We start from the raw sequence: 12,808 nt of genomic DNA on the forward strand, positions 1-12,808 counted from the left end.
CCACCATAACTCACACAGAAGCCAATCATTTCTGAAAAAAATTCATTTATTCATTCCCTTCCAAACATATTTAGCATGACAATAAGAAAACCCATTTGAAGTACTTCTCCACTACAACAAGTTAAAATAATATGGAAAGAAATTAAGTTCTGGATGCTGTACCTTCCTTTAGCTCTTTTTCTGTCTTCCTTTTTACACACACACACACATACACATACACACATCTCCTTTTAGAAGGCTGGTGCTAGGATGCATTCACCCACAAATCACAGCACTGCAAGTGCTAAGACAGTCATCTCTTCATGTATGCACCATTTACTGGTCTGGACAATGTCTATCAGGAATTAAGAGACCTCATCTGGGAAAAGGTTCAGTTATTTTGTTTGATGGGCGGAAGCAACTACCTAATTTAATCTTTGTTGTATGTAATATGTATAAGGAGACATTAGAGCATCTGACAGGCATCTCTTTATAATATCTTCAAAATCAATATAAATACCAATTTTTTTCATTTGATGGAATTATATCAAACCATTTGTTGAAGAAGAGTAATGTCTGAGTGCAAGGGAACTGAGGTAAAGGTACAAGGGCCTTCTTGGTATAATAACTATAGTTTTAACATGCTCAAATGTTCAATCTTAATATTATTACAACATGTTTTGTATTAAAGTTCTTTTTATCAAGGTCATGTCCCTTGCATTATTTAGTTTTGCTGTTGCACTGTAATGAGGTCTCCCTAGGCTTGTATTTCTTTTTTAAGTTCTCTTTTGTGGCAACTTCACCCAGCAAATTACCACAGCATATATCAATAAAAAGACACAAAATTAAAATTAACAGACAACTTTGTTCCATTTTCCCAGAATAAGATGACATCTATGCCAGCATGGGATTTTTCTGTTGTAGTCCAGGAGTGTTCCCCCTCTTTAAGATTCCAGGTATTCATTTCAGAAGTGTTTTCAACATTGCCTCACTTGGAAGTTGCCCACTAATGCTTGACCAGATGAGAAGGCAGCAGTGCTTTCAATGCACTGACCCATGCTGAGCCCTAGGATGCTTCACTGCCTGCACCAGAGCTGGGATGAGCCAGGGCCAGGATCTCCTGCTCTCACACACAGTCGGGCTTCGTATCCGTGCTGAACACCTTCATTGCACTGCAGCGTTTCCCACTCTATTTTACAGTATCTCAAACCATCCCTGTACTTTGCTATCCAAGTATTACAACATGCTTGCTGTAAAACATAGCTAAATTAACCTTACTAAGGTCCTTAATCTTTCTGTGGTTCTACTAATACTATTATATAGGTGTTTGTCTTTACATGCAATATAACGTATTAATAATATATACAAAAATGTCTACACTGACCAGATGAAAAAGGACAAAATAACTTGGTTAAGAAATATAATTGCTGAGTTCCTAAGATATTAGTTTTATGTAAGTTTTCTCATATTTATATAAATGCACACAAATATATATATATATATATATATGAGAGAAAGAATGTTAATACCAAACCAGGTTATATTTTCATATACACAAAAACATATTTCTTAATATAAAACTAATGCACTCTGGTGTGGTTTTCATCTTTTAAATTTTAAGTATGTGACACAAGGTAAATAAGTGACTGGAAAACATTAAAAACTGTATCTTTGTTAGTGTGTAAATGGAAGAAAGTCTGTGTTGTCAATGAAACGAACCCCATAGGATTCAGATGGGATCTGGCTCAAGCTAAACATCCAAATTTGGTAATTAAGCAAAAAAATATTTACTTAACAACATTTTTGGTTAACCCCAGATGTTAGATCTTTTTACTCCATATGATTTCAAACAGTTGTGCTATGAGCCTTGGGACAGAAAACACTGAAAAGAAATTCAACCTTTGCTATCTAAGAACACTATACACATTAGGATATTAAACTATTTCCTCAGTTGAAAGATAGGACCTGTGGACCTAATCATGGCTAATTTAAAGCTGAGAATTTGATTACGGGTGACAGTTCAGTACACTTTTCTTTTTCTGTTCCATGGATTTTAAGAATAATTACAGCAAGAGAAAACACATGGGGCCAAGACACATCTAAGGTCAAGTTACATCAAAAATGAATTTGGCTCAACTTAATGAATCATGCTGACAAATGAAAAACAGCAGTATGATTACAGTGAAAGAGTAACACTGCTTTAATTATTAATGAGATGCCAGGTAGAAAATGCAAAAGATTATGACAAGATTAAATGGACATTAAAAAAAAAAAACCCAAAAAAGGGTTTTTTGTCTCCTAGAGGAGACAAAAATCAGATCAAAAAATCCATGTCACCTACATCTACGAATACACAATTATTTATAAGATTTTAAAATATCACTTTATTTCCAGGAGTTTGTGCAGGCAGATACACCAGATTTTCCCAGTTAAAAAAAAGAAAAAAAAGGAAGAGTCTGAATGTCGAAGTATAGAACTGCAGTGCGAAGGGTGACCATTCTGCAAAACCCAGCTGAGAGCTACTCAGTAGTCAATCATCCAAAGCCTTAATCCCCAGGACAGCAGAAGCCAGATAGGTGTGAAACTTCCTGCTGAGAACTACTCTCCCAGAGTCAGCAATTTGGTTTGTCCCTGGTTCAAAATGCAGAATCTCTGTCTTACTGTGATAAGACTGGGACATGAGACCACTTTCCAGCAGAACACTGGACAGGGATGGAGGGGCAGAAAATCCATCTGTTCAGGCACTCTATGCCTTCACTTCTGATACTGAGAATGAAAAAATCATGTTATTACATTTGCTATTCTAAGGAAATAACACTGCAATCCAAAGAAACATATTGAAAATAAAATGACAACCTGAAACACCCCAACGTGTTCTAATATCTGAAGCTGTTGACCTCAGTTTTGTCTTCCAGGCTCATCTATTCCTTACTGACAAATAAGGAATAAAAAACATATATATTGAAAAAAAAATGAAAAAAACAAGATTTTAGCCTATTGTCAAGGCAGGAATAAGAAGTGAAATGACCATTCTACAGGTACTCCAACAATTCTGACAGCAATCACTTTTGTATTCCTCCTTAAAAGCTGTTCATTGGGTACCCCACAAATGCTGTAGAGCAGTTGCATTTTGACTTATATGTTGATGAATCAAGGTTAGCTAAGAATGCACCAGTGACAAGTACAGAATAAAGCTTGTTCTTTGTTGGAACTGAATGTTTTTATTTAACAACTTAATAGATAGAAAGTCCTTAAAACTCATCCTGAAGTTCCTAGACAATTAAAAACTAGCCACATTACACAAAACAGGACTGTTCACCCCTCATGCAATTCTGAGGACATGTTTACATAGAACTCTACATATATTTATGATCATTACTTTGTTGCATAACCCAGCACTGTTGGAACATTGGCTAAAGCTTTGTCAGATGAAGAAAAGGCAGATCATTTTATAGCTACCACACACAAAATAAAAGCTAGAAAAAGCTTTGATGCCTGCCTGGAATAACACAAGACCATTAGTAAATAAAATCCTATTAGAAACATAACATCCTGGGGATTATCCAAAATTGCTTAGCAGTTTTATTGAAAAGCAAGCCAGAACCAAGTTCAGTCAAGACTCTATTTGAGAATGTCACCTATACTTAGATTTAAAGGCAGGAAATAACACAAAAGCTGTCAGGAGAGCAAGAAACTGTCTTTTTTCAGTGTTGTTAGCATCCTTTGGCAAGCGACATATTAGAGTTTTCCTGTATAAAGTATCTCTGCCTTCACTCTCTCCTTACCAAATGCTCTCCCTTAAAGAAGCTCAAACAGGACTGAAGAAGATTCAAAGCACTATCCCTCCTTTCTTTACAACTTACAAGCTCCTCTGTGACCAGTGACTGTACATCTCCTTACATTTTAGTGCATTGATTTGTATGAAACTATTACAAATATTTTTACATTTTTAAGGTAGAAAACAGTGTTTGAAAACTGAAACGTTAATTATGAGCTTCCTTTTTGAAACACAAGCATGTGTTTCCACTATGTCTGATCTTAGCTAAGAGTTAGGTCATAGGCATGTAGTGACAAACTGATACACCAACACTCCCAGACACCCCAGTTTTATCCTCTAGATTTTACGTTCTCTTAACATTCTAACTAGTCCATATCACATAGACCATATATATGAAGCATATATGCCTTTGTTATACCGAGGAATCCCTTAGTCATAAACAATGTTCTTTGTCTTTCTTACCTACCTTCTGAGAGATTTCTCAGATTTCTAAGAAGGTCAAAACAGTTTATTTGGCATTGGCCAATTCAGAGACATGGGCCAAACATGTCAGTAAACTGCATACAGCACACTGTAAGGCATGCCACATCTTAGGGATTTTGATTCTTTTCACATGCAAATACATGCCTATACTTTAAAAGGAAAAAGCACTGGAGAAAAAAACCATCACCAGTATAAGCACTATCCATGTCTTTCATGCAGACTCAGTTTCAATGTAAAACAAAGTGCAGAAAAATAAAATAATAGAAGGCCACTTACATTAGAATTTTCTGCATAAGAAAAAAAAAAAAGAAGAAAAAACAAACCAGCTTGAAAATCTGGTGCTTCCTACCACAACAACATTAGATTGTTACAACAAGGTTTTGTAAGAACTTTCTCATCAGAAAAAAATTCCTGTTAGTATCACTCATTCTCCCATAGTTACTTCACTGATAGCATTGGAGCTATTCCAAATGCTCTTTATTACTTCAGGTAAACAAAGGTGTCAAAAGTGGGTTCATAGATAAAATCATATGAAACAAACGAAAAAACTCGTGAAAGCTGAAGTAGAAATAGACAAGCGAAACAGAATCAGAGTGGAAGATACTCATGACTTTCTGAAAACAGCACACTGGAGGCAAAATGTTTCGATGGGAACTTTTCTAGCATATGGATGCCTACAGTTAAAACAAAGACTTTGGCTAACTCTTTTGAAGATTATTTCAAATCAGATTGAGTGTGGCTATGGATTCTAACCCCACAGCCCTATACAGAAGATGGTTCAACTGTCTTTCTGCCACCCAACTGTTTACAACCAAATATTAGATCTCTAAAAATTTCTGAAAGAGCATCTGCTTTAACAGTAAAAAGTCATTGTCTTAGACTCTGATACACTGATGATTTTTTTTTATAATTTCCATGAATATTGAAGTCATATTTATTTTATATGAATATTAACTGCGTTGAGTTTTAGTGGTACTTTTTTTTAAATACTTTATTAGCAAGGTAAATATGTAACAGAAAAAAATGTAACACATACCTCAAAACTGACAGGTATATTGCGCTTCAAAGCAATTTCAAACACTACGCTGATCTCAGATTTGTTTGCATCTTTATCTTCTTCTGATTCTTTTCCTGTTTCTCCATTCTGAAAATAAGGCATACATAATCATATTACATTTCTTAGAAGACCAACACAATATAATATTCTTTTTTCCCCCCAGTTTCTCAAGGACTTTTGAATTCTCCTGTCAGGCTGTAAATCAGCATTTTTACATCCATCTCAGCAGCACATTGTCAGACACCTGCTGACTGAAGCCATATATATATTGCACTTATGCTTCATAAAAAAGGAACACATAGAGTAATTCATAAATTAATTATAGATGGCAAAATAATGTCTGTAGATGTTAGTCTTATTAATGACATGGATAACAATTGTCTGAGTACACACTTGTTGTGTCAAACATGAGGATCAAACAGATCCTTTGACCTGTTTCTCAGTCTCTCTGTGGGTACCCCTTCTAAGCAAGGAAGAAATCTGTACTTCTTGGAAAGTACAGAAGATTGTACTCCTCTCAGAAGAAATTCAGTCAATCACCCCCACACTTTGACTGGGTCACCAAGTTACAGGTGTCCTCAGCAGGTCCAGCTGGTTAACGGCCCCTCCATCAACTTCCCTCTGGGAGTTATGACCAGTGTGAAAAGGTAGTGACAGAGAACAGCTTGCTCAACACAGAACAGTATTTATTTATCCATAGGAACATAACAAACAGAGAGGCAAAGAGATAAAAAAACAAAAGGCACATGAAACATTATTCTGCCTAAAATTCAGCTTTGCTTTACTCTTCAGGTAAATCTGAATTCTCTCAGACAACCATCAGCGCAGGGAGCAGTCAGAGTTATCGCCTTTTGCAACCACTGCCTTTGGTGTTTGTACCCCAGGCCACATTTCCTTAATTCTCAAAGGCTTCACTTCCATCTACTTACTTTCAAACTGCAAAGCTCTGAAATACTTCAAACTGGGATCTCTCAACAACCATGTAACTTTGGCCAGGCTCCTAATTTTTTATTAGTGGAGGTAAACATCAAAGACACTTGGGCTGAATTAGGTGGATTCCTGCAGAGCTCCCATCTTACATAACAAAGTCTGATCTAAATCTTCAGCCACCAGCATAGCTACAAAATCCAGATACCACAGTTATAAAACAACATTTAAAAAGCAGAGGTTCTTCACATTAAAATGAAATTGATCAATCTTTTATCTACCATTTTTCAACTCCTAATATATTAATCTTTAAGACAACACAGGGCCAAAAATCCAGCACTCAGCTACAGCATGCAGACATGGAACACTTTTTGTCTCATGAAATTGTTGCAAAATTTTGAGTTTAAAAAAAGCCATTTATGTGCCTGATATTGATCTGGAGCTAAATACAAAAAAAAAAAAAAGTTACAAAGTTTATAGAACCTCCAGGGAAAGAAAAAAAAAAGAGTGCTGTGAAAAACAATAACAAGGGTAGTTACAATGAAATTATGTAGGACCTCTAGCTCATTTCATATAATGAAATGTACCACTGAAATCAAGAATGCAGGTCATTACTTACAGGACAGGCAAAGCATTGCTTAGGTTCACTGAGAAAGATCAGCAGAGTTAAAAGGATAATATTTGAAAGTAAAAAAGAAATGGGGATATAAAGAATGGGGTACTACTCTTTTGTGAAAAACCTTAGTGAGAATATTACTTGGTATTGTACTCAATTAAGTTCGTGGTTTACAAAGGACACTGATAATCTACAAAGCTGACCAAAAAAAAGCCACAAGAATGAACTACTGATTAGAAAAAAAACCTTTGCACTGAGACACTATGAAAATCAGTTCTATAAAAAGATTCAAAAATACTTAAAAATAATCTTTAAATGTATATGTGGGAGAGATTTTTGATATCTGTTGGTTACATTTAGCAAAGATAAGAAAATACCAACTAAATAGAAAATGAAGCTAAGTGAATTCTAAAAGAAATACCTCACAAGTTATCTTTGAAATGGAGAATAATTAAACACTGGCATAATTTACATAATATAATGCCCACTGGACTGTCAGCAAGCCTTCAAGTCAAGAATGTTTAGGTTTTCTGCTGTACTCTAGTTTAACCAGATTTGTATAGTCTAAATTAGAAATTACAGTTTAAAATTTCATGATTAATACAAACACATCCATCCAGAAAACCCCTCATTGTCCCTTCTGCTCTTACATTTTAACTCCCTGCATATTTTTCCACCAAACATAGTAGAGAACCTAACTGTGAGTGAAGAAAAGGGAGAATCAAGGCTTAGACCTTAGTACTGAGCAATAAAGTTTCAAGCCTTAGTCATTTGACTTCCCTAAGGAAGATAAAATATGTTCAGGAGTGTCTCAGGCACTTTGGATTTAAATTTGATCCTCATTCCCACAACTGACACTTTAATTGTAGGGCCTTTCTTAGCCTCACATCTACAAGACAGCAGAGGTGCTTTGGCAGACACACAATAGCTCTTTTGTGAAAGCAGGTTCACATTCACCAGCAGCCCTGCCCTGTTGGCTGATTGCTTCTTGCTTCTTCTCACCTTATGCTCCTCTACACATTTGTGCAATCAAGTATTAAGATGGCAATACTCCTTTTCAGTGGTTTAACACGGATAAAAGATTTTATCCTTAACTAAGGTTTTTCTAATAAAAGGAAAAAAGGATAGCTTGAAATGGAAGAAGAATATGCAGAAGGCTGCATTAAGGATGGCCATGAAGGCCAAAAGATAGACCTATGTAAGTAACTACTGTGCTATATTCCATGGATCCCATTCCAGTCAAGTTCACTGAGTTACTACTGGGATTACTAGACGGGTACCAGCAGGTCTGTCCTTGCTCCCCAGGAGCACAGTGTCAGTGACTGGGGATGAAAGAAGCTCAACCTCACAATGTAATTGAGGCCAGCCAGAATATGATGTGTATTGGCTCTGATCCACGCCCCATGTTTGAGGAGTGATGAATCAATCATCTTCCATAGATAACCAAGCTGGTCAGTTTTGCTGAAGGAAATAACAGTTTTACTAAGATGGACCGTGTCCCACGGTGAGAGCACATCCCACCAGGGTGTGCCAGCAGCCCAGTGTGCACTTCCCATGGCTTGCAGCAGGAAGGAGCCTGAACCTTGGCACCATGAAGCCCTTAAACTCTATTTCAACCAGCCTCCAGTTCTCTGGAGAGCTACAGTCAGGTCCACACAGTGCAACACTTTGCACTCCTTCCATCATGATCTCAGCAAAGTGATACCTCCAGCCTTCTCCAGGCACCTATAGCTTGAACCCATGAAGTGAAAGAGATGTTTCTCATGACTAACCTGCAACCAGTGCCCCTTAACCTCAGCATAACCAAGCCACAGAGTTTTACTTGACTGAGGATTCAATTAGTCTCCTATCAACACACATCTGCTATTGAGAACCTACAGAATCCCAAGTGGTCTTCAACTGCTCCCAGAGGTCTTGCAAGTACTTGGTTTCTTTGACTAGGAAATGTTACTATATTTTTCCTTTCAATTTAGAAAGACTATTCTGAGAATAATTTTTCTGTTCAATATTTTTTAAAATATGACACAACATTTTAATTTTTAAGCAGCAATATATACCACTTAAAGACATAGCAGAGAGAAAGCAAGTTATTTAAAAAAAAAAAGTTTCCTGAAGCACAAACCTGAGGTAATTTTTCTGGAATAGGCTCATTCTGAAGAGCTTGAAGGGCCTTCATTGCAGCATTATGTCTAGCAGCTTGTCGAGTCTTTCCTTCACCAAAAAACTCACTGTTGCCAACAGTTAACTGGACATAGAAAATTTTAGGCACTGGGCAGTGATACCTTGAAGGAAGTCATGAAAAGAAAACAACAATACAAGTTAGGAATTTTACCCATCCATTTAATGTAAAATAGAGTAGTACTTGGGAATAAAACATTATCTTTTCTACCAGAATAAGACCCAGCACTCAAATGCATGGGCTGTTCCTCAGCAAGGCAGCTGGTAACTCTGACAGCAGCTCCTATGTGCAAACCAGCTCTTCACCTACATTTGTCCTCTGCAAGGAGCTCTACTATTTATCAGTCCAACAGCCCAGCTCTTCTCTCTTCTTGGTTTGAGTCTTGAGGAAATGAAACCTAAGGAGAACCAAAAACTCCAGTGGAAGCCCTGCCTGGGACACAACTGTCCCACAGACAAGTGGTACAGAGGAAGAAGGATTGTGAGGTTACTCATGTGAAACCTGTCATCATAGCTCAGCTCTAAGGCTCAACAAAAGCCAGATGACAGAGAATATACCTAGCAGAAATGGATCCTTACTTCTTTTGTTCATATTTTATAGCAATGTAAAAAAGCCCAGGATTCCAGGATTCCAAAAGCATGGACAAAAACAAGGTCCATGACAACAGAACTAGATTTACTCAAAGTACTAGATTCATTAGAACAAAGTACTACATTTTCCTTATTCCTCTTAAAGGATCCTTTTTAAAGTGTGCTCTCTCCACTTTCATCTGTGAACATGGATGGTGACTTTTTTGTATGAAGACATTCTGAATTTTCATTAATAATTGTAACCCAGTTGTTTCAACTGTAAAACAAAATAAAAAGTTACCAGAGAGCAGCACACTTCAAACCCAAACAAGTGTGAATAAGTACTCTGGCCTCAGTGTCCCTGAACTTTGTGCCTAATTCTAAAAATAAATTTATATGGAATGAGCCAAACATAACACTGGCTCCAACATGCCTCTGGCTACAGGGCCTCGGAGGAGTGAGCTAAGTTGCCTTTACGACAAGCAAAAAGCGGGTATTTACTTTGCCCTCTTGTTCACAGTTTAACACACTTACAGAGAATTATTAAGACCTGGAAATGCTTTTGCTTATGTAACATTTTCATTAAATTATATAATAACTCCTGCTGGAAAGGCTTCTTGAGGTTATCCGGTCCAATGCAGCACACAGAATATGGTCAAGATCTGAAGTTACATTGTCTTGTCCAGGCAGTGTCCAAGGTATCATGGAGGTCTCCCAGGACGAAGATACCACAACATCTCTGGACGACCTGTTATAGTGTTGGACCACACTTTCTGGAAAACTATTAGAAAGTTCCTAAATGCCTAATGGAATTCAAACACTTGGCACTGAAATTGTTGCAGATTTGCAGATGGAACAGAAGTCTTCCTCCCAATGCCAAAAATGACCAGCTTCCAGTCTTTGCCATCACAGGACTCCCTCCTAGCTTACCAGCCCAATCAGCACTGACTCTCCCTGCTCCTGCTTTGGTATGGCTGAGAATTCATGCTCTTGTACTTGCAGGATCTTAGAGACAATCCAATTGATCTCTTCCTCATTTGTTTTAGTGATGTCAGCACAGTTTGCTGACATCTTCCTGCATCTTCTTTACTCGGTAACACAAATCCTCTGACAATGCACACCTCCTGCAGACAAGACCACTATCTCTACAGCCTAGCTAGAGCTCTGGAGCCAGCTCTGACTCAAGGTCTCTGATGCACCAGGAGAGCTGCTCCAGATGGTGCTAGGAACTGTGCCAGGTGGTGCATCACCAGCACTGCTGAGCACACACCCCATCCTCAGCAGAGTTTCTGACTCCCTTCTGCATCCACTGCTGTGCAATCTGCTGGTTGTCTCTAGGAGCAGTGCTCTAGGCCCTACACTTACATGTGCTTTTACCTGCTGAGGAGGTGCTTGACCCTCTCTAATCAGGAGATGACTGGAAGGAAAGCTCAGTGCAGCTTTTGACCAGGAGTAGTTGACAGAGTTTACTGGCAGCTGCTAGAGCTTGCTAGAAGCCACAGCCTCCTGTAGTTATCTTTTCCCCACAGCAACAGCTACCCTCCAGTTCCTCAAAGAGTTCCCAGGAATCTTTCCACCATTCCAGAAGACGTAGAACTGGAAATGGCTGCATGTGTTGGCTGCTGCTTAGCACAAGACAAACTGTGTCATGCAAAAGCAGTAGGCACCTTGATAGCATGTCCCACCTCATTACTTCACAATCCTCTTTAAATGGAAAGAAATGTGGTAGTGCTGTTAGCAACTACCTAAATTTAGGGAAAATACAATATCCATCAGAAGTTCCTGTTTCCTGTTGAGTTCCTAGACCTACCTTTCTCTCCACTGCATGCAAAGGAGGAAAGCACATGAACTTAATCCACTTTATAAACTCAAATCCCACAACAGGCTTTCTCTTTTTCCCTCTCCCCTCCTCACCTTTTTCTTTTAAAGAGTGTTTAGGGAGCTATTTATGTGATAATAAGGAAAAATGATATTCAGCCTGTGGCTCTAGAGCCTCATGCAGCTCTTTGGCATTGCCAGAATGATTACGCTTTTACATGGTTTTGTTTAAATTTTTCTTGCTCTCCTTGTCCTCAAGCAGAGTTGTAACAGAGCACTGATAATATGAGCATTGCCAGGAAAGTGCAAAGGAACACTTGAAATCCTCAGAAAAGGAACTAAATCTGTGAGGATATTGGCTTCTCTACAACGAGAAGCATGTCAAAGGAAACAACATCCTCCTCTTTTCAGTGGTGAGGACAGAGACTGTATTAACAAAAGTCTCAAAAGCAATCATAGTATTACAGTCTGAAAGTACAGTGTGACAATTAAACTGAGTTTTAATAATGAATGATTCTGCATCCTGAAAATGTACACCCATGTAAGGAACAAGCCCATGGAAAGGTAAAATGATGTATCTGCCACTGGTCATTAACAAACCTTCCCAGTACACTATATATGAGTTATTAGAAAGGGCTGAAAGCATTAGCAATCTTTGGAATATTTATACAGAATTTGCTATTATTATTATTATGCAATAACATATCAGCACAGTATTTTCCATCTCAAGTACATCTGCATGTCAGCTCTGCACTCCTTAGTCCTCTGTCGCTCTGTTCAGCCACAGAACTGAAACAGGCAGGATTTCAAACAGTAACGCCTCACATATGGACTCCTTAGGTCTCTGAAAGTTTTTAAATTTTCTTCATTTTAAAAATATGCATCTCCCTGCATCCTACATGGCAGCTACAAATGTTAGGATTTTCCCCGGAGAAAATTCTTACGTGAAAGAGATTTTCAGGTGATACTGGCACACTCCTCAGAACACAAGCTGACCAACACAGCCAAATGACTAAGTAAGACTAGAAGACAACAAAAGGGCACGTGAAATGATACATTCAATTGGAAGAAAACGAAGCATGATAACAGATAATACACAATAAGTCACATATAACCTATAAAAACCAGCTCATTTTCATCTGGCTCTTCTGGACATTTAAGATTATTAAAAAGATCCTTCAAATAGGAGGTCTGGAAAGCAGGTTCCCTTTATTCCCTCTAAGTTCACAGCAGCAGAAATCTATTTTTTAGCTAATACCACTAGAACAGTCAACCTGAAAAAGGGTATTTGCTCTGTGACTGTGACCTTGAATGTCAAGTTTCAGCAATGAGTAAATATTTACAACTAGTTATAAACCCCTAAAAACAGGGGTTCATAACAGAAATGCTGACAGACTTTAAC

At 37.8% G+C, this 12,808-nt stretch overlaps 1 protein-coding gene across 8 annotated transcripts in view; it reads right to left on the bottom strand.

The window, feature by feature from the left end:
* STAU2 (staufen double-stranded RNA binding protein 2) overlaps positions 1–12,808 on the bottom strand; it is a 172,019-nt gene that overhangs the window by 109,458 nt on the left and 49,753 nt on the right. For all 8 annotated transcript variants that reach the window (XM_032127622.1, XM_032127585.1, XM_032127595.1 and 5 more), the window contains 2 exons: positions 8,963–9,122; positions 5,277–5,384 (listed from right to left, as the gene is read on the bottom strand). In XM_032127622.1, coding sequence (XP_031983513.1) covers positions 5,277–5,384; positions 8,963–9,122 — 268 coding nt within the window. The remainder of the gene's footprint in view (positions 1–5,276; positions 5,385–8,962; positions 9,123–12,808) is intronic.

This window comes from Corvus moneduloides, chromosome 1 (genome assembly GCF_009650955.1).
Source record: "Corvus moneduloides isolate bCorMon1 chromosome 1, bCorMon1.pri, whole genome shotgun sequence".
Taxonomy (NCBI): domain Eukaryota; kingdom Metazoa; phylum Chordata; class Aves; order Passeriformes; family Corvidae; genus Corvus; species Corvus moneduloides.